The sequence below is a fragment of the Bubalus bubalis genome, chromosome 3 (assembly GCF_019923935.1).
Source record: "Bubalus bubalis isolate 160015118507 breed Murrah chromosome 3, NDDB_SH_1, whole genome shotgun sequence".
Classification (NCBI taxonomy): Eukaryota; Metazoa; Chordata; class Mammalia; order Artiodactyla; family Bovidae; genus Bubalus; species Bubalus bubalis.
This window is the reverse complement of record NC_059159.1, coordinates 164,470,971-164,492,837: the sequence shown is the minus strand read 5'-3', so window position 1 is coordinate 164,492,837 and position 21,867 is coordinate 164,470,971. Positions and strand designations below refer to the sequence as shown.

Below are 21,867 nucleotides of genomic sequence, written 5' to 3'. Positions count from 1 at the left end.
CTGCGCCTGCTCTGTCCCTCTCTGAGCTCTGGGTTGGGACTGTGACCACAAGCTTGACTGTGTTTTGTTTAATAAAGAATCTCACTTTCCCAAAATAGGCAACAAGTGGAGACACCGCCTCTGTCACGCTGCCTCCCCGGGTGCTGACTCACTTTCCCCGGCCTCACTCTTTTCCAAAAACCGACAAGTGCGTTGCTGCCACTTCTCCAGCCGGCTCTGCCTGGCTCGCTCCGCTCTTGCAGGGGAAATGGCGACTCCCACAGTTTGGTGTCTGCCCCCGGCACCCGCTCCACTCCTCGCCTCTGTCCACTGGGCTCAGCAGGCATCCTTCTGTTTGTCTGCCACTCCTCCTCTGTCTGCTTCCCAGATGGCACTGCTGCTGCTGCTAAGTTGCTTTAGTCGTGTCTGACTCTGTGCGACGCCTTAGACGACAGCCCACCAGGCTCCTCTGTCCCTGGGATTCTCCAGGCAAGAATACTGGAGTGGGTTGCCATTTCCTTCTCCAATGCATCCATGCATGTTAAGTCACTTCAGTCACGTCCGACTCTGTGTGACCCTACAGGCAGCAGCCCACCAGGCACTAGTGGTAAAGAACTCGCCTGCCGACGCAGGAGACATAAGAGACGTGAGTTCGATCTCTGGGTTGGAAAGATCCCGTGAAGAAGGGCATGGCAACCCACTCCGGTGTTCTTGCCTGGAGAATCCCAAGGACAGAGGAGCCTGGTGGGCTATGGTCCATGCGGTCACAGAGTCGGACACGACTGAAACGACTCGGCACACTCGGCTCCTCTGTCTCCTTCAGGGCCTTCCCTTCCTGTGTCCATCCCTTTAAGACAGGATTCTGATGGTCCTGGGTACTCACTGTCTTCCTGGGTGCTCTCAGCTGCTCGAAATGTCCCCCCTTGCCTTGGCAGCCATGGCTCCCACATCTCCACAGACCTCTCTCTCCCCTGCGCTCCAGGTCAGCAATGGCATCTCTCCTGCACAGCTCTCAGCTGCTTGCCCTCCAGGCACCTCCATCCGCCCTATGCAAAGCTGCTCTCCCTTCCCCTCCAGTGCATTTTGACTTCACTAGAGACATCGCTGGCCACCCATGAGTCATCCTTGGCTTCTCCCACTGCGCTCACAGCCAAATCACCAGTAAGCACTATTGGTTTAGGCTGCTAAATGCATTTGAGTCTGTTTCCCTCCTCTCTATCCCTAAATCATCTCTCTCACAGATCACCACAAGAATCTCCCAGCTCCTCCTCAACCTTCCCAAGACTTACCAGAGTGATAGAGCTAAATACACCCCTGTCATTCCTCTGCTCAGCACCCTTCAGTATCGCCCCATCACCAGATTCCCAAACACCAAACTGGCTGCATGAGGTTCACCCTGAGAACTTGTGTAAATGCAGATTCCTCCGCCCTGCCCTTGAAAATCTGGACTGAATCAATCTGATGTGTTACCTGGGAACCGAGGTTCCCCACAAGCATCCCCGATGATTCTGATGCATTGCCAGGACTGAGAACTACTGACCCTTTGGAGAAACTCACACTCCAAAGAAAACCTATAGACTCATCTGTTTAGTTTACACCATCCTCTTCATCTTATCTCCAGCCAATCCCTACTTTTAACCTCCAGCAACACCAACAAGTTTGCAAATCCCACCCCATGCTGGCCCAGCCCTCTGCACTCTATCTGCTGAGACTGAAGACTCCAGGGTCTAAATACCTGGGTTTGCATCTTGCCTCTACTGTTCACTGCCATGTGACCTTAGGCAAGTTACTCCCTTTCTTAGCTTCAGTTTCCTTTTCTGAAAACTTAAAAACAAACATGCACTTTCCTTCAGTTCAGTTCAGAAGCTCAGTCGTGTCCGACTCTTTGCGACCCCGTGAATCGCAGCACGCCAGGCCTCCCTGTCCATCACCAACTCCCAGAGTTCACTCAGACTCACGTCCATCGAGTCAGTGATGCCATCCAGCCATCTCATCCTCTGTCGTCCCCTTCTCCTCCTGCCCCCAATCCCTCCCAGCATCAGAGTCTTTTCCAATGAGTCAACTCTTCGCATGAGGTGGCCAAAGTACTGGAGTTTCAGCTTTAGCATCATTCCTTCCAAAGAAATCCCAGGGCTGATCTCCTTCAGAATGGACTGGATGGATCTCCTTGCAGTCCAAGGGACTCTCAAGAGTCTTCTCCAACACCACAGTTCAAAAGCATCAATTCTTCGGCGCTCAGCTTTCTTCATAGTCCAACTCTCACATCCATACATGACCACTGGAAATACCATAGCCTTGACTAGATGGACCTTTGTTGGCAAAGTAATGTCTCTGCTTTTCTATATGGTATCTAGGTTGGTCATAACTTTTCTTCCAAGGAGTAAGCATCTTTTAATTTCATAGCTGCAGTCACCATCTGCAGTGATTTTGGAGCTCAGAAAAATAAAGTCTGACACTGTTTCCACATCTATTTCCCATGAAGTGATGGGACCGGATGCCATGATCTTCGTTATCTGAATGTTGAGCTTTAAGCCAACTTTTTCACTCTCCACTGTCACTTTTATCAAGAGGCTTTTTAGTTCCTCTTCACTTTCTGCCATAAGGGTGGTGTCATCTGCATATCTGGGGTTACTGATATTTCTCCTGGCAATCTTGATTCCAGCTTGTGCTTTTTCCAGCCCAGCGTTTCTCATGATGTCCTCTGCATAAAAGTTAAATAAGCAGGGTGACAATATACAGCCTTGATGTACTCCTTTTCCTATTTGGAACCAGTCTGTTGTTCCATGTCCAGTTCTAACTGTTGCTTCCTGATCTGCATACAGGTTTCTCAAGAGGCAGGTCAGGTGGTCTGGTATTCCCATCTCTTTCAGAATTTTCCACAGTTTATTGTGATCCACACAGTCAAAGGCTTTGGCATAGTCAGTAAAGCAGAAATTGATGTTTTTCTTGTACTTTCCTCAGAGTTGTCTTAAGAACTAAATGAGATAAGGCACTGTTAACCCCTGGCTTGTGGTTAACACCCAGGAAATGGTTGCTCTTGTTATCAACTGTGTCTCCTCCTCACCCACACCCTCAAGTCTCTGTCAGAGGTCCTCTCCCAAGAAGGATAGTCTCTGACTGACCCCATGAGTCCCCAGCACCTGCAACAGAGTTGCCACATGGGTGGCCACGAAATGGCAGCTCAGTGAATGAGATCTACAGTGCCATGAGCACCAGTCCACGATAACAAGTAGATACTCTGCTGAAAGACAGATCTTTTGCTATGCAGGTTGTTGTTCAGTGCTCAGTCATGTCCAATTCTTTGTGACCCATGGACTGCAGCACACCAGGCTTCCCTGTCCTTCACTATCTCCCAGAGTTTTCTCAAACTCATGTCCATTGAGTTCGTGATGCCATCCAACCATCTCATCCTCTGTCATCCCCTTCTCCTCCTGCCCTCAATCTTTCCCAGCATCAGGGTCTTTTCCAATGAGTTGGCTCTTCGAATCAGGTGGCCAAAGTATTGAAGCTTCAGCTTTAGCATCAGTCCTTCCAATTAATATTCAGGGCTGATTTCCTTTAGGACTGACTTAGGCTGCATCTTGCTCTCCAAGGGACTCTCAAGAATTTTCTTCTCCAGCACCACAGTTCAAAAGCATCAATGCAGGTTGCTGCTACTGCTGCTAAGTCGCTTTGGTTGTGTCCGACTCTGTGAGACCCCATAGACAGAAGCCCACCAGGCTCCCCCATCCCTGGGATTCTCCAGGCAAGAACACTGGAGTGGGTTGCCATTTCCTTCTCCAATGCATGAAAGTGAAAAGTGAAAGGGAAGTCACTCAGTCGTGTCCGACTCTTAGCGACCCCATGGACTGCAGCCCACCAGGCTCCTCCATCCATGGGATTTTCCAGGCAAGAGTACTGGAGTGGGGTGCCATTGCCTTCTCCGCAATGCAGGTTGAGGAAGGCTCAACTTGAAAAGTTATACTGGCTATCAAATTTAGGGTACCCAAAAGCATTGAGTCCCCAAATATTCTCTGGGTCTAACCTGGTGAATTGAGTCAATTTTCATTCACCTGGGCTCCTTTTCAGTCACCATTTTCAGTTCTACGACTGTTGCATGGATGTTACTGGCCACAGAGTCTCCCAGATTTCTTGCAATGCACCAGCTGAACAAGCCCCAGCTGCTCACAGCAGGCCACACAGTCAGGTGCTCTCACCCTCTTCCCTTCCCTCAGCAGCCAATTCTCACCCTCACCACCCAGCAGTCCTGCTCTGCTCTGTACTGGCCGCCGTGACTCATGACCACATCCACCTCCTGTGTCCTGGGCTGCCTGAAAGATTGACCCGTGTGGATTCTCCTACATACAGCTCTGCATCTCCTGGCCTCCTTGTGGCAGCCTGAGCCCACTAAGCATGCTCCTGCCTCCCTGACTGAGCTCGTGCTGTGTCCCTGCCTGCCATGCCCTTTCCAATCTACTACTCTCCTTGTCTCATTCTTGCGCTCTGCCCCAAGTTGAAGATCCCACTTTTTGCATGAAGCCTTCCTTGGTCGCCTCAGCCCATAATGAACTCTCCTTCATCCCATATTACTATCCTAGTACTCATTGCATTCCTGTATCCATTCACTCAATAATCACCAGATATCTACGTGCTAGGCACTGGGTACAGTGGTGACTTAGAGAGAAATGGGCCTGTGTTTCATGGAGCTTCTACTCCCGTGGGGTTGAGCCTGTGTGTGCTGTGACTATCGTTTGCCTCCACGCAGAGCCTGTTATCCCCTCCTAAAAGTAGGTGGCTTGGGAGAAGAAGCCACACGTAGGCTGGTTGGCATTTCAGTGGCCAAGACAGTGTCCCATTGACCCCAAGGTCTCAGTAAATGCACCTTGCTAACATGATCCGTGGCATCACCTGGAGTGACAGGAACTCCCGGGGGTGGAGGCCTCTCAGATTTAACCACTACCATTCATTCATCCAAGCGCTACTTGAGCCCCCACTGTATGCTAGCTGTCTAGCTGCCACCCACAAGCCCAGAGCAGGTCTCCCCTCAGCTCAGCAGTTCCCCTCACCTGGAATCACCTGCCCTGTTCCACACAGTGACCAGAAGGCGCTTCTGCTCATCTTCTTCTTGGACAGGACTGCAAAACAAACCGCACAGAGTGTTAGCAGAGCTAAGCTCTGGTCCAGCCCCACACAGTCCCTCATACGGCAACTCCTGGAAATAACCTGAACGCCCAACCATAAGGAGCTGGTTAAACAAACTAGAGCCCAAATAGAGTGGGATGTGAATATTTATATTCACAAAAGAGTTTACATTACATTGTTAAGGATGAAAAGGAGGTTACAACACGATATGATAGAACAATTCCATCTTTGTAAACACACACCCACACAAATTCAAAGACCTGAAAAGAAATGCCACAAAACATTTCAGGGAGTAGCAGGACTAGAAGTACTTTCTCTCTTCTTCTTTCTGTGTACCGATCTTTTCTATTTTTCTACCATAAGCAAAATTACCTGGTGTAGTAAGGAAAATAACAAAATATGATTAATCTTCACTAATAAGAAAATACAAAATGTCCGTTGCCTTTCCATTGGCCCCAGAGTTCAGGGAGGAGGGAAAGAAATAATAATAATTACACCACCGGACACTGTGTTACACTGTCTCATCTACACCTCCGCTCTCTCTAAGCTCCGTACTATTATTAGCCCCATTTTACAAATAAGGAAGCCAAGGTTCAGAGAGGTTAGCAAGTTGAGGAGGGGCGGGTGGGGAAGCAAAACAGCCCTCAGCTTGGAAAATTCCTCCTGCTAAAGGAGAAAGTTTGGCCTGAGGCACAGCGGGAAGTTGCCTCCTTTTTTCAGGGGCTACCAGCCTCGGGCTGGGCGTTTTAGTTCTGAGAAGCAGCCACGTGATACCTTATCACTGTGGACCTCGCTGCCGGGCCAGGTGCCAGGGATGCGAGGATACAAGTGAATGAGAAAACAAAGACATCCTTTAGAAGTCACTGTTTTTCTGCTTAGATCTGGTTCTAGAGTTGGCAGACAGAGTTGTTTCAGCTAAACACTCCTTGCCTCTCCTCTCGAGGACCCAGCCACACCAGACTCTTACAAGAAGAAGTGCTCGTGGAAGATGGGATCTCTGCAGTCCGGAACGGTCTGTGTCTTCTGCCGGCACAGTCGATTATCTTCAGGGATCAAAGAAATCTTGAATTGGAGAAAAGTAAGGGTGAGATGATGTCAGAGCCACATAATCACCTAACCCGATGGCTGACTCTGTGTATCTCCAAGTTAGTCTTCTCCAGCACCCTTCAAACCAGCCTCTGCAGAGGACAGAGTGGAGTCCTCCAGATGCTGGGAAAGAAAGAGGAGCCCTGGTCTGGAGGCACTGTAGTCGGATGCTGGCACAGGGCCTCTTAGGGGTGGTCACCAAGGAGGCAGCCCCAGGCCCAGGCAGAGATGGGGTACAGCCTGACCACCACTGCTCTTCCTCCAAGCAGAGAGGTTTCCCCACAAAGCACATAGCCTCTTGTCATCTGAGTCCCCAGCAGCTGCCGGATGCCCCCTTCCCAGGAGGCTCCAGGTCAGCATCCGCCAAGAGCCCCCCATCCACGCTCCGGTCCTCATGTCGTTCGCTGCCTGCCTTGGGTTCCGACCCTGATCCTGACCCTGGTCTGGCCCGCAGGGGCCTCTTACCAGCCTGGGGGCTGCGGGAAGAAGGCAGAGTGGTGCGCCTGACACCTGACTGCCATGCTTTGGGAGGTGCCTGGCCTTCGGCTCCAGCTGGAAGTAGCTTCCACCCCCTCCCGCCCCTGTGGTGTCTCTGTTTTCACTGTAAGGTCTCCACTCAGGACCTTCCAGCCCTCAGAGATCCTCTCTCCACTCCACCACCCAAACTGCCAAACTGCCTCTGGTTTAGGGGAGGAGAGGGGTGAAGACGTTGCTTTTCATGAGAAGGTTTGGGATTGCCTCTGGATTTCCTCTATCCACACACTCAGGGTGCTAACCCACGTGGTGAGGCACAAGCTCACCCACAAGGTTCCAGTCCTTGCAGGAAGCCGGTCTCTCTCAGCTCAGGGCCCCTCGCTAGGCCTAATAAATGCCTATTGACCAAATGATGGAATGGTAGCTGCCACACTGAATGGCCCCAAGCGCAGATATGCTGGGACCTTGGAACTCAGTGAGGTGGTCCCTCACCAACCCCCACCCCACTCATACCCACCCCAACACCCTGCTCATCACATACCTTCACGTAGGAATCACAGACGCCAGGCTCCTTGCTCATCAGGCCTCTGCCTTCTATGACTAAACAGAGGAAAAAATGGGGTAGATGGGCGGGGAAAATCATCACCAGGCTCTTACTTTGCATAACGACCACTGGATATCAACCCCGCTCTGGTCCAGCCCACTCCCACCATCTCCAACGCTCAGGCAGCACCTTCACTGAGACATTACAGGATTCAATTCCCTGACTTCCCAGAAGAGAATGTAAAGTTTATTGAGTCCAAGCCCTCATTTAATGGCAAACATGAGGCTATGAGGCGGCAAGAAAATTGCCCAGTCACAGAGCAACGGGAATGAAAAAGCTGGGTTTAGATCCCTACCTCTAGACTCCCAGTCCAGTGCTATCCCACAAGACTGCCTCCTGGGATGGAGGCACCAAGCTGGAGAACTTAGCCTGTCACTTACTAGCCATGTGAGTAAGCTGCTTCACCCCGGAGACTGAATTGCCCCTTTTTTAATGGATCAGTGATAACAGTGGGCTAGTGATAATAATATCCACTTCACATGGTTGTTGTTGCTCAGTCGCTAAGTTGTGTCCAACTCTTTGCAACCCCGTGGACTGCAGCACGCCAGGCTTCCCTGTCCTTCACTATCTCCCGGGGTTTGCTCAAACTCATGTCCATTGAATCAGTGGTACTATCCAACCATCTCATTCTCTGTCACCCCCTTCTCCTCACACAGTAGTGGCCAGATTAAATGAGATCATGTGCTCATGATCTGCTAAGGTACTTAGCAGAGTGCCTGGCAAAGTAACTGCTCAAAAAGATTTGCAAAAGAAAACAAGGAGAGATAAAGGCAAGGGATAGATTCGGGGTGAGGTTCGTGTCTGGCCATGAATGCGAGTGTGGCTCGTTTGTCTGAGGCCTGTAGAAATCAGACAGTAGACGTGACAGAAGCTGAGCCTCTTTTCTCTTTTCTGTTTGGTTTTGATTGAGCCCTAGGCCTTGGCTCAGACGGAGCCCCTGTAGTCTGAGGCATGAGGCCTGGGAAGCCAAAGGAGAGAGGGCGACGGGCTGGAAGCGATGAAGGGCCTGAGACTGGGGTGAAGCCAAAGCAAACTGTGCAGGACAAACGGACTGGGGGAGGCCAAGATGCACGCGGCAAAAACTGTTTGCACAGCTGGAGTCAGGCTCTGGCAGGCAAAGCATCCCCCTCTGCTGGTCCTTGGGAACTTCACCTTGGCCTCCCAAGGCCGGGACCGGAGGACCCCAGGCGCCTGCTGGCCCATCCTGCCTGGCATCCTAGTTTCTGTTCCTGAGTGTACCCTTCCTGTGGGCGTGGTTGCTGAGGACAGTACCCAGGCCTGCTGAAGCCTTGGGTCTCCCTGGCCCCCCGTGGAGGGGAGGCAGATCTGGTCCACTCTCACTACACTCCCGTCTGCTGTAGAAGCCGGCTGTGCCCCGGACACACCAGGGTACACAGTATAATTGGGATGAGGACACAGAGCAGAAGCAACAGCCCTGTAGGTGGGTCAGGCGGTGGTTCCTGGGAGGGAAAAATGAGGCAAAATGAGCCTTCCTTCCTGAGTCTTAATGAGATTAAGACAGGCACATTTCTTACAACATCAGAGGAAGGGAGACTTACTTTTCAAAAGGCGTTCAAAGAGAAGGCAGGCTCAGAAACAAGGAACCGCGGGTGCGAAGGCAGAGGCCCGAGCAAGCCCAATATATTCAAGGGGTGAGGGGGGGCACAAAACTGGATGGAACGGGGGTGGAGGGTACCCGGAACAGCAAGAGCCAGGAAGGTGGGAGAAACAGGCAGGGTCTGCTGGGCCAAAGAGAAGGGTGGGGCCACGACGGGAGCTCAGTAACTACTTGTGTGCTGGATGGAAGGACAAACAAATGGATAACTGGTGGGTAAAGTATAGAATCCTCTGGGCGGCACATCAGACCGTCACAACCTGGTCCCAGCTCACTCCTGCACCCCTCTGTGCCACAGACATGTTAGACAGTCATCAAGTGCATCGTGCCCTCTGTGACCCCCTGCCTTGGCGCCTGTGGCTCCCCCTTCGTGGAGTGCCTGGCCTGCCTGTTCCCCTCTGCCTGGCTCAGGCCCCTTCCTCCTTCAGGACGGAGTGTGGACATTACTCCCTCTGCCAAGTTGTCCCAGCCACCGTATCAGCACCACCCAGAGGTGGGCACTTCTCCTTGGCGTCCCCAGCCCCTGACACAGGGACGTGTTCAATCACTATTCGGGGAACTTATGGTTTTCTGTATTACTTAACAAACACTCATATAGCGTTAACCACATGCTGGGTACTATCCTAAGTGCTTTACTAAAATTGACTCCTTTAATCCTTGTCACAACCCATAAGATAGGTACTATTATCATAAGATAGGTACTAATATCACCATCCAGCAGATGAGAAGCTGAGCTTGCTTAAGGTCACTGGAAAAGAATCAGAGCCAAGATTTGGTAAGTGGTCTGGTTCCAAAAGCAGTTTGATCCCTGGGTTGGGAAGATTCCCTGGAGCAGGGCATGGCACCCACTCCAGTATTCTTGCCTGGAGAATCCCCATGGACAGAGGAGCCTGGCAGGCTACAGTCTGTGGGGTCACAAAGAGTCAGACACAACTGAGCAACTAAGCACAGTCTGGTTCCAAAAGCTTCCGTGGCAGCTCAGCTGGGAAAGAATCTGCCTGTAATGCAGGGGACCCCTGTTCAATTCTTCGGTCGTGAAGATCCCCTGGAGGAAGGGATGAGCTACCCACTCCAGGATTCTTAGGCTTCCCTGGTGGCTCAGATGGTAAAGAATTCACCCACAACACGGGAGACCTGGGTTTGATCCCCAGGTTGGGAAGACCCTCTGGAGCAGGGCATGGCAATCCACTCGGGTATTCTTGCCTGGAGAATCCCCATGGATGGAGGAGCCTGACGGGCTATAGTCCATAGTGTCGCAAAGAGTCGGACACGACTAAACACAGTCTGGTTCCAAAGACGGAAAGCTACGCTGTGTTCCTGCACTGTGACGCTCGCGGTGACACCACACTGCCGTCATTGAACGAGTGGACAGATGAGAGAGCTGGAGAGAGAGAGGAAAGGACGGAAGCAAGGAGAAGGGGAGGTAAGGGAAGCTCTTCTGTGGCCCCACTCCAGTGGAGCCAAGGAGGATGGTGAGTTGCCAAAGACTGCTCCAGCCTGCCATGGACTCCACATCAGGCCGGGACCAGGGGATGGTCTCTAGGAGTCCCAAGTGAATATCCATTTTTTTCCTATGGACACATGGCAGGACACTATACGAAGAGGGGAAAGAAGCCTTGGCCACCATAACACTTCCACTCATTCCTGCTCCACGTGGAAGGTCAAGTGGCCCACCCCTTCCCCAGTGAGCCCCGAGGAACACAGCCATACTCACTGTGCAGCTGCAGAACCCGGTCCTGGGCATCAATGGACAGCTTTAGCTGACCTGAGGAAACAGCAAGAGAAACAACTTCACCTCGTTTCCTTGCCAGGTGAAACATGGGGTGACATGGACAGGTATGTGCTTTTGTTCATGTGAAGCGATTCAAGGTTTTGTATAGTCTTGGGGTTGAAAAGGAGCTCAGAAACCACCTAGTTAAGCCTCCTCATGGCCTCAATATCTCCAGTGGTGGTTTTCCATCCTAATCTTACACTCCCCTGGTGATGGGGAGCTCACTATCTTACCAGGTAGCCAAGCTCTCACTGTTAGAGTCAGAAAAATTGTTGCATCCGCATGACAGTAAGGCTAGATTTGAGAGTTAAGGACCCGGGGTGGGCCTCAGTCGGGAGTCCACACTAAGGGACTGGCCAAAGCTCTCCAGCTGTACAGACAGCTAGGCTATGTTCTGGGAAGGCAGCAACAATACAGGGACATGGGATGAATGAGTTGGGGGAAAAGCAAATGGAAAGAGATCAGCTGTGGGCAGAGAGATCTTTCAAAGTCAATGCTACCGCCCCTAATCCTTCCACAGGATCCTGACCTCCTTAAAGAAATGCTGAGGAGACTTTCTCTGATCTTGGCACAGAGATTTGCTACTCAAAGTGAGGTCCAAGAACCAGCAGCATGAGAAGCGTGGAAGCATGAGAAACATCTCATGAAGCATGGGAATTAGAAATTCAACATCTCAGGACTTGCCTGGTGGTCCAGTGGTTAAGACTGTGCTCCCGGTGCAGCGCACCCGGGTTCGATCCTTGGCTGGGGAAGTAGAGCCCACGTGCTACAAATCAGCTAAAGATTCTGCATGCCACAGCTGGGATCCTGTGTGCTGCAGCTAAGACCCAGCAAAACCAGATTTTAAAAAATCCAGCGTCTCAAGCCCTGGCCCAGGCCTACTGAATTCGAGTCTACAGTTTAACAAGATCCCCAGGGAGTTGCATGCACATTAAAGGTTGAGGAGCCCTGGACCAGAGCACACTGAAGAGTCTCTTAACATGTTTCTTAGTTAGGAGAAGGCCTTCTTAAGCAAGACACAAAAATGTAGAGGTCACAGGGAAAAGAGATGAATTTGACTCCATGAGACTTTTTAAATGTCTGTTACAATTAAATGTATCATAAACAAATTTATGAGACAATGCAACAGAAAAACAAGCAAAGGACAGCTAATTGGAAATTCAGAGATGACAAAATGGCCAAATAAACATACAAAAAGAAGCTCAAGCTCATGGAGATCTGAGACATGCAAATTCACAATAAAATATCATCTTCCCCCAATCTGACTGGCAAGAAATCTAAGAGATGATAATGTCAAATGTTGGTAAAGACAAAGGAAAACAGATACCCTCAGGCCCTGATGGAGGAAGTATAAATGGAGGGTAATTTCTGACAATATCTATTAAATATAAATGTCCTTATATTTCAACCTAGCAATTATACTTCCAGGTAACTATCATAGACGAAAACTCATGTGGCTGTATAACATTGTAAAAAATTGAAAATACTCAAAAAACCCATCAATGAAAATCATTAAATGAACCAATTATAATTGCGCTGTGGGATAGTATGGGCTGATATAAAGAATGGGAGAGTGCTATGCATCCTGGAATAGGAACATTATTGAGACAAGATTATTATTATTATTTTGGGGCCATGCCAAGAGGCATATGGGATTTTAATTCTCCAACCAGGGGTCAAACCCATGCCCTCTGCATTGGAAGCACGAAGTCTTAACCACTTGACTGCCAGGAGGTCCTGAGACAAGATTTTTAGTGGAAAAAACAAATTGTGGAACAATACGCATAGTATACATCTCTCTGTGTTTGGTGTGGTGTCTGTGTATGTGTGTGTGTGTGTTCTGGAAGGATGTCAAATTAAAACCAGTGATCCCCTCTAGGGAATAGATTGGGAATTGGAGGGAGGGAAATCAAGAGGAATTTCAATCTCCCATTCCTGGAGTTGTTGTAACAATACAAATATATCCATGACCTATAGCACTTCTATAATTAAAAATAAATTAAAGAGGAAACACACGGAGAACAGACTTGTGGTTGCCAAGGAGGAGAGCGGGGAGGGGAGGGAAGGAATGGAAGTCTAGGGCTAGCAGAGGGAAACTGTTGAATACAGGATAAACAGCAAGGTTCTACTGTACAGCACGGGGACTATTTCAACACCCTGCGATAAACCTTAGTGAAAAGGAATATATGTATACAAAACTGAGTCGCCTTGCTCTACAGGACAATTCAACACAGCATTGTAAATCAACTATACTTCAATAAAATTTTTTAAAAACTAAAGAGGAGACAAAGCAGGAAAGAAGAGAGAGAGAGAAAAGGGGGAAGCAAAGAAGGGAGGGAGAGGGGAAACATGAAGATTATCCAAGGACAAGGGCTGGAATACAGATGAAGAATTGAGGGGCGGCATGACATTTCTCCTGTGGCTTTCACAATTTTTATTTTTAAAAACACAGTATAAAAACAGAACGTCAGGTCATCCTCATAGGCATCCAGCAGCTCTCCAGAGAGAGAGAGGACCCTCTTTCTCCTCAGTGACATGTGGGAAAAATTGTCTCTCAAGTCAAATAGACTCCTCCTAGAACCTCAAGAAGCCACTGATTCCATCTTCCCAGTGGACACAGGGTCTGCAGAGAACCGGTACATCAACCAGAAAGCCTGTATCTGCTCCATCCATGACAAGTTTGTTTAGCAGTTATCTCCCTCTGCTTGATCACCTCCAGGGATGGGGAGCTCACTTCCTGAAATGAGAGCTCTTTCCTTTTTGAGATAATTCTGGTTGTTCAATGCCCCATCTCTATAGAGTTAAATGCAGTCTCTTGGTACCTTTCATTCACTGGACCTCACTCTGCAGTCTCTAGGCTCTCTTCTTTAGATCAAAGTCTAAAATCTCTCCACCACTCCTCAGGGCACAATGAGACATCCCTCATCATGCCAACTCTTCATTTCTGGACATGCCCCATGAAACTGGGCTGGTGGCTGGGGCTCATGCTTTGTTGGCGGCCGCAGGAAGGGCAGGCAGAGCACAGAAAGGAGGGAAGCTCTGCATCTATAGCTCTGCAGCAGTCCACCAACCACTATAATCTTGCCTCTCATACTCTGGACTGCTTAAGCTACAGTCCCAAGCAATTTAGACTCCAGCCAACCCTGATCCAGCTCTTCACCCATCAGAAATCTCTGCTGCTTTCCTGCCCAGGACACTGATCTCAGAAGCCCAGGAGGCCTGTTCCAGTTCCAGCCCCAACGACCCTTGTCTCTCAGAGCCACAATGTCCTCAGCTGTGGGGTGGAGTAATAATAGGGGTTATCACACTCTCTGAGCTGTGTGGGAATCAGATAATGCTGGAGGGTGAGGAGGTCCTTGGATGAAAGGCGCCAGGAGAATCCACAGTATTATTAGCTCAAGGTCTGAGCAATTACCACTTTGAGGCTCCCTAGAGCTGAGAAACCTCCTACAAAAACTGCCTGATCCAGTGTTGGGTGGGAGAGGGAGGTTGGCAACAGACAAATAGGGCCAGCAGCCACAGATGCGAACTCATCAATCCAAGATCAGATCAGATCAGTCTCTCAGTCGTGTCCGACTCTTTGCGACCCCATGAATCGCAGCACGCCAGGCCTCCCTGTCCATCACCAACTCCCAGAGTTCACTCAGACTCATGTCCATCGAGTCAGTGATGCCATCCAGCCATCTCATCCTCTGTCGTCCCCTTCTCCTCCTGCCCCCAATCCCTCCCAGCATCAGAGTCTTTTCCAATGAGTCAACTCTTCGCATGAGGTGGCCAAAGTACTGGAGTTTCAGCTTTAGCATCATTCCTTCCAAAGAAATCCCAGGGCTGATCTCCTTCAGAATGGACTGGTTGGATCTCCTTGCAGTCCAAGGCACTCTCAAGAGTCTTCTCCAACACCACAGTTCAAAAGCATCAATTCTTCGGTGCTCAGCCTTCTTCACAGTCCAACTCTCACATCCATACATGACCACAGTAAAAACCATAGCCTTGACTAGACGAACCTTTGTTGGCAAAGTAATGTCTCTGCTTTTCAATATGCTATCTAGGTTGGTCATAACTTTCCTTCCAAGGAGTAAGTGTCTTTTAATTTCATGGCTGCAGTCACCATCTATAGTGATTTTGGAGCCCAGAAAAATAAAGTCTGACACTGTTTCCACTGTTTCCCCATCTATTTCCCATGAAGTGGTGGGACCGGATGCCATGATCTTCGTTTTCTGAATGTTGAGCTTTAAGCCAACTTTTTCACTCTCCACTTTCACTCTCATCAAGAGGCTTTTCAGTTCCTCTTCACTTTCTGCCATAAGGGTGGTGTCATCTGCATATGTGAGGTTATTGATATTTCTCCCGGCAATCTGGATTCCAGCTTGTGTTTCTTCCAGTCCAGCATTTCTCATGATGTACTCTGCATATAAGTTAAATAAACAGGGTGACAATATACAGCCTTGACGAACTCCTTTTCCTATTTGGAACCAGTCTGTTGTTCTATGTTCAGTTCTAACTGTTGCTTCCTGACCTGCATACAAATTTCTCAAGAGGCAGATCAGGTGGTCTGGTATTCCCATCTCTTTCAGAATTTGCTACAGTTTATTGTGATCCGCACAGTCAAAGGCTTTGGCATAGTCAATAAAGCAGAAATAGATGTTTTTCTGGAACTCTCTTGCTTTTTCCATGATCCAGCAGATGCTGACAATTTGATCTCTGGTTCCTCTGCCTTTTCTAAAACCAGCTTGAACATCAGGAAGTTTACGGTTCACATATTGCTGAAGCCTGGCTTGGAGAATTTTTTTTTTTTTTTTTTTTTGGCTTGGAGAATTTTGAGCATTACTTTACTAGCATGTGAGATGAGTGCAATTGTGCGGTAGTTTGAGCATTCTTTGGCATTGCCTTTCTTTGGGATTGGAATGAAAACTGACCTTTTCCAGTCCTGAGGCCACTGCTGAGTTTTCCAAATTTGCTGGCATATTGAGTGCAGCACTTTCACAGCATCATCTTTCAGGATTTGGAATAGCTCAACTGGAATTCCATCACCTCCACTAGCCTTGTTTGTAGTGATGCTTTCTAAAGGCCCACTTGACTTCACATTCCAGGATGTCTGGCTCTAGGTCAGTGATCACACCATCGTGATTATCTGGGTTGTGAAGATCTTTTTTGTACAGGTCTTCTGTGTATTCTTGCCATCTCTTCTTAATATCTTCTGCTCTGTTAGGTCCATACCATTTCTGTCCTTTATCGAGCCCATCTTTGCATGAAATGTTCCCCTGGTATCTCTGATTTTCTTGAAGAGATCCCTAGTCTTTCCCATTCTGTTGTTTTCCTCTATTGCTTTGCATTGATCGCTGAAGAAGGCTTTCTTATCTCTTCTTGCTATTCTTTGGAACTCTGCATTCAGATGTTTATATCTTTCCTTTTCTCCTTTGCTTTTCACTTCTCTTCTTTTCACAGCTATTTGTAAGCCCTCCCCAGACAGCCATTTTGCTTTTTTGCATTTCTTTTCCATGGGGATGGTCTTGATCCCTGTCTCCTGTACAATGTCATGAACCTCATTCCATAGTTCATCAGGCACTCTATATATCAGACCTAGGCCCTTAAATCTATTTCTCACTTCCACTGTATAATCATAAGGGATTTGATTTAGGTCATACCTGAATGGTCTAGTGGTTTTCCCTGCTCTCTTCAATTTAAGTCTGAATTTGGCAATAAGGAGTTCATGGTCTGAGCCACAGTCAGCTCCCAGTCTTGTTTTTGCTGACTGTATAGAGCTTCTCCATCTTTGGTTGCAAAGAATATAATCAATCTGATTTCGGGCATCTGTGTTTAACACATTTTTTTTCCCCTGAAACTCAACCAATGCAAACTCTGCACAGCCTTTGACTGTGGATGACAACGGACTGTGGAAAATTCTTAAAGAGACCACCTGACCTGCCTCCTGAGAAATCTGTATGCAGGTCAAGAAACAACAGTTAGAACTGAACATGGAGCAACAGACTGGTTTCAAATAGGAAAAGGAGTACGTCAAGGCTGTATATTGTCACCCTGTTTATTTAACTTATATGCAGAGTACATCATGAGAAATGCTGGGCTGGGTGAAGCACAAGCTTGAATCAAGATTTCCGGGAGAAATATCAATAACATCAGATATGCAAATAACACCACCCTTATGGCAGAAAGTGAAGAAGAACTAAAGAGCCTCTTGATAAAAGTGAAAGAGGAGAGTGAAAAAGTTGGCTTAAAGCTCAATATTCAGAAAACTAAGATCATGGTATCTGGTCCCATCACTTCATGGCAAATAGATAGGGAAACAATGGAAACAGTGACAGACTTTATTTTGGGGCTCCAAAATCACTGCAGATGGTGACTGCAGCCATAAAATTAAAAGACGCTTGCTCCTTGGAAGAAAAGTTATGACCTACCTCGACAGCGTATTAAAAAGCAGAGACATTACTTTGCCAACAAAGGTCTGTCTAGTCAAAGCTATGGTTTTTCCAGTAGTCATGTATGGATGTGAGAGTTGGACTATAAAGAAAGCTGAGCTCCAAAGAATTGATGCTTTTGAACTGTGGTGTTTGAGAAGACTCTTGAGAGTCCATTGGACTGCAAAGAGATCCAACTAGTCCATCCTAAATGAAATCAGTCCTGAATATTCATTGGAAGGAATGATGCTGAAGTTGAAACTCTAATCCTTTGGCCACCTGATGCAAAGAACTGACTCACTTGAAAAGACCCTGATGCTGGATAATATTGAAGGTGGGAGGAGAAGGGAATGACAGAGGATGAGATGGTTGGATGGCATCACCGACTCAATGAACATGAGTTTGAGTAAGCTCCGGGAGTTGGTGATGGACAGGGAAGCCTGGCATGCTACAGTCCATGGGGTGACAAAGAGTCAGACACAACTGAGTGACTGAACTAAACTGAACTGAACCAGTGCAAAGCCAACTTGTACCCAAACACATCAGGCTTCCCATGGCCACTGGAACCACTGTGCTGCCCAACACCTATCACCTTCCAACAGCCCTTTCCTGGAAATCAGAACCAAGAAATCTCCCAACACAAAGGGTCACTTATTCCATTCGATAAACTTCTGCTGGGCCTCTGCACTAAGGCCTGAGGGAGGAAGGGCAGATCTGAACAGCGCCTGCCCTCAGGGAACTGAGAGCCCAGGGGCTAAGGACAGGGGCCTGAGCAAGTTCAAGGGTGGAGCCAGAGCAGAGGACAGGCCTGGGGTGCAGACTGACTCAGAAACCAGATGAGTCTGCATAGCTCCACACAGCTCCCCTTCCAGGCCCTGCAAGCAGGGCTCCTCAGGGAAGGCCAAGTTGCCTACAGCCTGTTACAGCAGAGAAACCAAATCCAGCAGCCCAGGCTCCAGGCCCCCAGGGGCAGTACAACCCTACTCCAGCCCATCCTCAGGCTCACAGATGAGGGAGGGTACGATGAAGTGTGGGAGCCTTCCCTCAGCCATGCCCGTCCTCTCTGTCCTCCCCCTTAGCACAATCCATCAAATGTCTGTTGCTGTGGTTCAGTTGCTAAGTCGTGTCCAACTCTTTGAGACACCATGAACTGCAGCACGCCAAGCTCCCCTGTCCTTTACTACTTCCCAGAGTTTGCTCAAACTGATGCCCACTGAGTCGGTGATGCCATCCGACCATCTCATCCTCTGTTGCCCCCTTCTCCTCCTGCCTTCAATCTTTCCCAACATCAGGGTCTTTTCCAATGAGTCGGCTCTTTGCATCAGATGGCCAAAGTATTGGAGCTTCAGCTTCAGCATCAGTCTTTCCAATGAATATTCAGGGTTGATTTCCTTTAGGATTAACTGGTTGGATCTCCTTGCTGTCCAAGGGACTCTCAAGAGTCTTCTCCAGCACCACAGTTTGAAAGCATCAAAGTCCTCAGTGCTCAGCCTTCTTTATGGTCTAACTTGAACATCTGAGGCTCCTGAAATCACCTTGTCCAAACTTTTCATTAGGTAGCCAGAACAGTCTTGCCCAGAGATGGAAGGTGACTTGCCCTGGGCCAAGGGGAGCAAAGTAGGTCAAGCCAGAGCTAGAGCCCAGAACTATGCCCAAACTCCAGCTCCTTTCCTGTGCTCAGAACTGGTTTTCCAAAACACTCTTCTGAGCACCACTGCCTCTGCCAATGAAACCCTGGGGTCCAGGAGCAGAGAGGGCCATCAGACACATGACAAGGCTTTTCCTTCACTTAGAAGCCAAGAGGAAGCCCAAAAGAGGGCAGGCTCCAAAAATGTCTCCAAGTCTAGAGAAATGAGCCACTGGGAGGAGAGGAAGTCAGGCTGAATCCTTAGGGCCTTCAGCGGGTTTAGGTACCAGCTCATCAAGCCCCTCACAAGCCCCCAAATCTCTGGTCTTGTCAATATCCCCACTTTCTCTCCTGGCTCAGGGTGTGGGCTGTGAGTGTGCAGGAAGTTCAGGCTAGAGGACCTGAAGTCATCCTCATCGGGTGTTCAGGAGCACTGGAAAAGGCCCGGGCCCAGTTCCCATAGGGCTGCAGGTGGGCACCAACTCTGTCTACAAAGGGTGGTGGTGCCGGGCACCCAGAGAGCCTGCAGGAGCACAGCAGGGAGCAGGAGCCCAGAGGTGAATGGAGGCCAGACAGGCCCTGCATGGCAGGAGAAATACTAGATGAGAGCAAGCTTCCAAAAGTGCAGGCAGGGATGGCAACAAATCCAAATTCTGCTGGGCACAGGACCTGGGGGTTTCAGGCTCATTGGACACCATGGGGATAAAAGCATGCTGCTACTGCTGATGTTGCTAAGTCACTTCAGTCGTGTGACCCCATAGACGGCAGCCCACCAGGCTCCTCCGTCCCTGGGATTCTCCAGGCAAGAACACTGGAGTGGGTTGCCATTTCCTCCTCCAATGCTTGAAAGTGAAAAGTGAAAGGGAAGTCGCTCAGTCATGTCTGACTCTTAGCGACCCCATGGACTGCAGCCCACCAGGCTCCCCCATCCATGGGATTTTCCAGGCAAGAGTACTGGAGTGGGTTGCCATTGCCTTCTCCGGGGATAAAGGTATGGAAGCTGGCTAAAGAAATTCCACCCACTGTGAATATTCTCACTGTTCTGATTTTGTAATAATCAGGGCAGGCTAAACATTCACTATATTAAGACCATGCATGTGTCCCCAGACCTAGTTCTTTGCCTAGGTCTGGTTTTATAAATGCTGGTGATAAACCAAGTCTGATTTACATGACGCATCTTGTGTGGGAAATGTCTGTGACTCTAGGTATCTGATCAACCTTGAGAAATGGTAGCACAGCTAGTGTGATAACTTTTGAAGATAACCATTGCTATTTTGATGATTACCAGTTGCCATTAAATGAGTTGTAAAAAAAAAAAAAAAAATCCACCTAGCAGACCTTACTAAGTAGAGGGCTACGGGAAGACGAGCTCTGATTCTCAGGACACCATCAGGAAGAGACCTACCCAGAAAAGGAAGGAAGAAGATGGAGGTTGCAGACCAGTGCTGGATGCAGGGTTCAGCAAGACTGTGTCCTAAAAGGAACTCATGCCGCCCAGGGGTGTGTAGAGAATACAGATCTGAGGGCCTTGCCTGGCTAGCGTGCAGCAGCAGCCACCTCCAAACTCTGCTCACCTCTAAATCAATTCCCCACTTCAGAACTGCCATGTGTTGAAAGCCACAGGAAGGAGGATGATAACAGGACAAACGCACGAAGAGGCTGGGGCTGCGTGGAGCCAGCTGCTAACACTCAGAGGGGTTATGTTATCAATTTCACTCCCTGCCCTCCAAGGGACATTCGGTAGCTGCGGTGGCGCTGAGGAACTGGAGCCACCCAGCTCTCAGGAGGTGGCCCTGGAGAATTTCAAACGTCTTGTTTTAAGGAGGGAGACTCTTGAGTTCCATTTGACGGCCCTGGTGTTTAATGGTACCATGCCTGAGGGACTGAGCATGCACGCATGCACACTGGCAGAACAACAGTGAGCAGAGGGCTGCTGTGGCGGAATAAAAATTTTGATGGGTCAATCCAACCCCATTCATCTGACTCTCTGCTTCCTGTGGAATTTGACATTAATGTGGCTTCCCAAGCTGATTTTCCTTCCAGCAGCAGACTGCGCTGCCAGCTCAAGTCTGCTAGCATCTTGACTGCAACCTCTGTGAGAGACTCACAGAAAAAACCACCTGGCTAAGCCATCCCCAAACTCCTGACACACAGAAACAGTGAGATTAAAAATGTTTTTTTAAGCCAACACTTAGTAGGACCATTTGTTATGATACAGTAGATAACTAATACATACTCATGTTGCCTCCACAGTTAAATTTGATCTCAATTCTCAAGCAATTTTTCAATTTTAAAAATTGTTAAGAAAATACACTTCTAAGATAAATCACTATAGTATGACTGAGGATAAAGAAGACTTCCAGTTTTTGAGGTCCTTGATTTTCTTAATAAAGAATTTTGATAGATTTAAACGATACTCACTATCACCAAACTGCACAATCTGGAAATGTCCCATGTTAATCCAAGGACTCTTGAGAGTCCCTGGGACAGCAAGGAGATCAAACCAGCCAATCCTAAAGGAAATCAGCCCTAAATATTCACTGGAAGGGCTGATGCAGAAGCTGAAGCTGAAGCTCCAATACTTTGGCCACCTGATGTGAAGAGTTTACTCAATGGAAAAGACCCTGATGCTAGGAAAGACTGAAGGCAGGAGGAGAATTGGGTGGCAGAGGATGAGATGGTTAGATAGCATCACTGACTCAATGAACATAAATTTGAGCAAACTGGGAGGTGGTAAAGGACAGGGAAGACTGCCGTGCTGCAGTTCATGGGATTGCAAAGAGTCGGACATGACTTGGCAACTGAACAGCAACAACAGCAACAAAACCACAGCTAAACAGTCCCACACAGGACTGCAGCCCAACTCAGTCTCAGTCCCTAACACTGAATTAAGGTTATTCCAGATTGCTAGTGACCTCAAGCACCTGTCAGAAGCAAATAAAGATCCTTTTAAAGGAAGAGATCATTCCAGGTCTGTATTACGAAGAAAAAAAAACAAGTCTGTGCCTGCCCTTTATAATAGACACTGCATCTAAAATGTAAAGAAACAGAAAGATTTAAAGAAACATGATGGAAAGAGATATGCAATTATTAACCAAAAGAAGACCAGCTATTTATGTCAATGTCAGGAAAAGTAGACTTTATCTCCACTAGAAATAAAGAGAAGACTTCAAACAA

General features: G+C 48.5%; 1 protein-coding gene and 1 non-coding gene across 7 annotated transcripts in view; one reads left to right on the top strand and one right to left on the bottom strand.

The window, feature by feature from the left end:
- Positions 1–21,867, bottom strand: part of RGS3 (regulator of G protein signaling 3) — a 142,609-nt gene that overhangs the window by 108,673 nt on the left and 12,069 nt on the right. For all 6 annotated transcript variants that reach the window (XM_044940486.1, XM_044940487.1, XM_044940485.1 and 3 more), the window contains 4 exons: positions 10,594–10,644; positions 7,202–7,260; positions 6,068–6,162; positions 5,025–5,093 (listed from right to left, as the gene is read on the bottom strand). In XM_044940486.1, coding sequence (XP_044796421.1) covers positions 5,025–5,093; positions 6,068–6,162; positions 7,202–7,260; positions 10,594–10,644 — 274 coding nt within the window. The remainder of the gene's footprint in view (positions 1–5,024; positions 5,094–6,067; positions 6,163–7,201; positions 7,261–10,593; positions 10,645–21,867) is intronic.
- LOC112584099 lies at positions 19,713–19,844 on the top strand. The gene has a single exon (XR_003108448.2). It is a non-coding gene; the product is annotated as a small nucleolar RNA SNORA72 (small nucleolar RNA).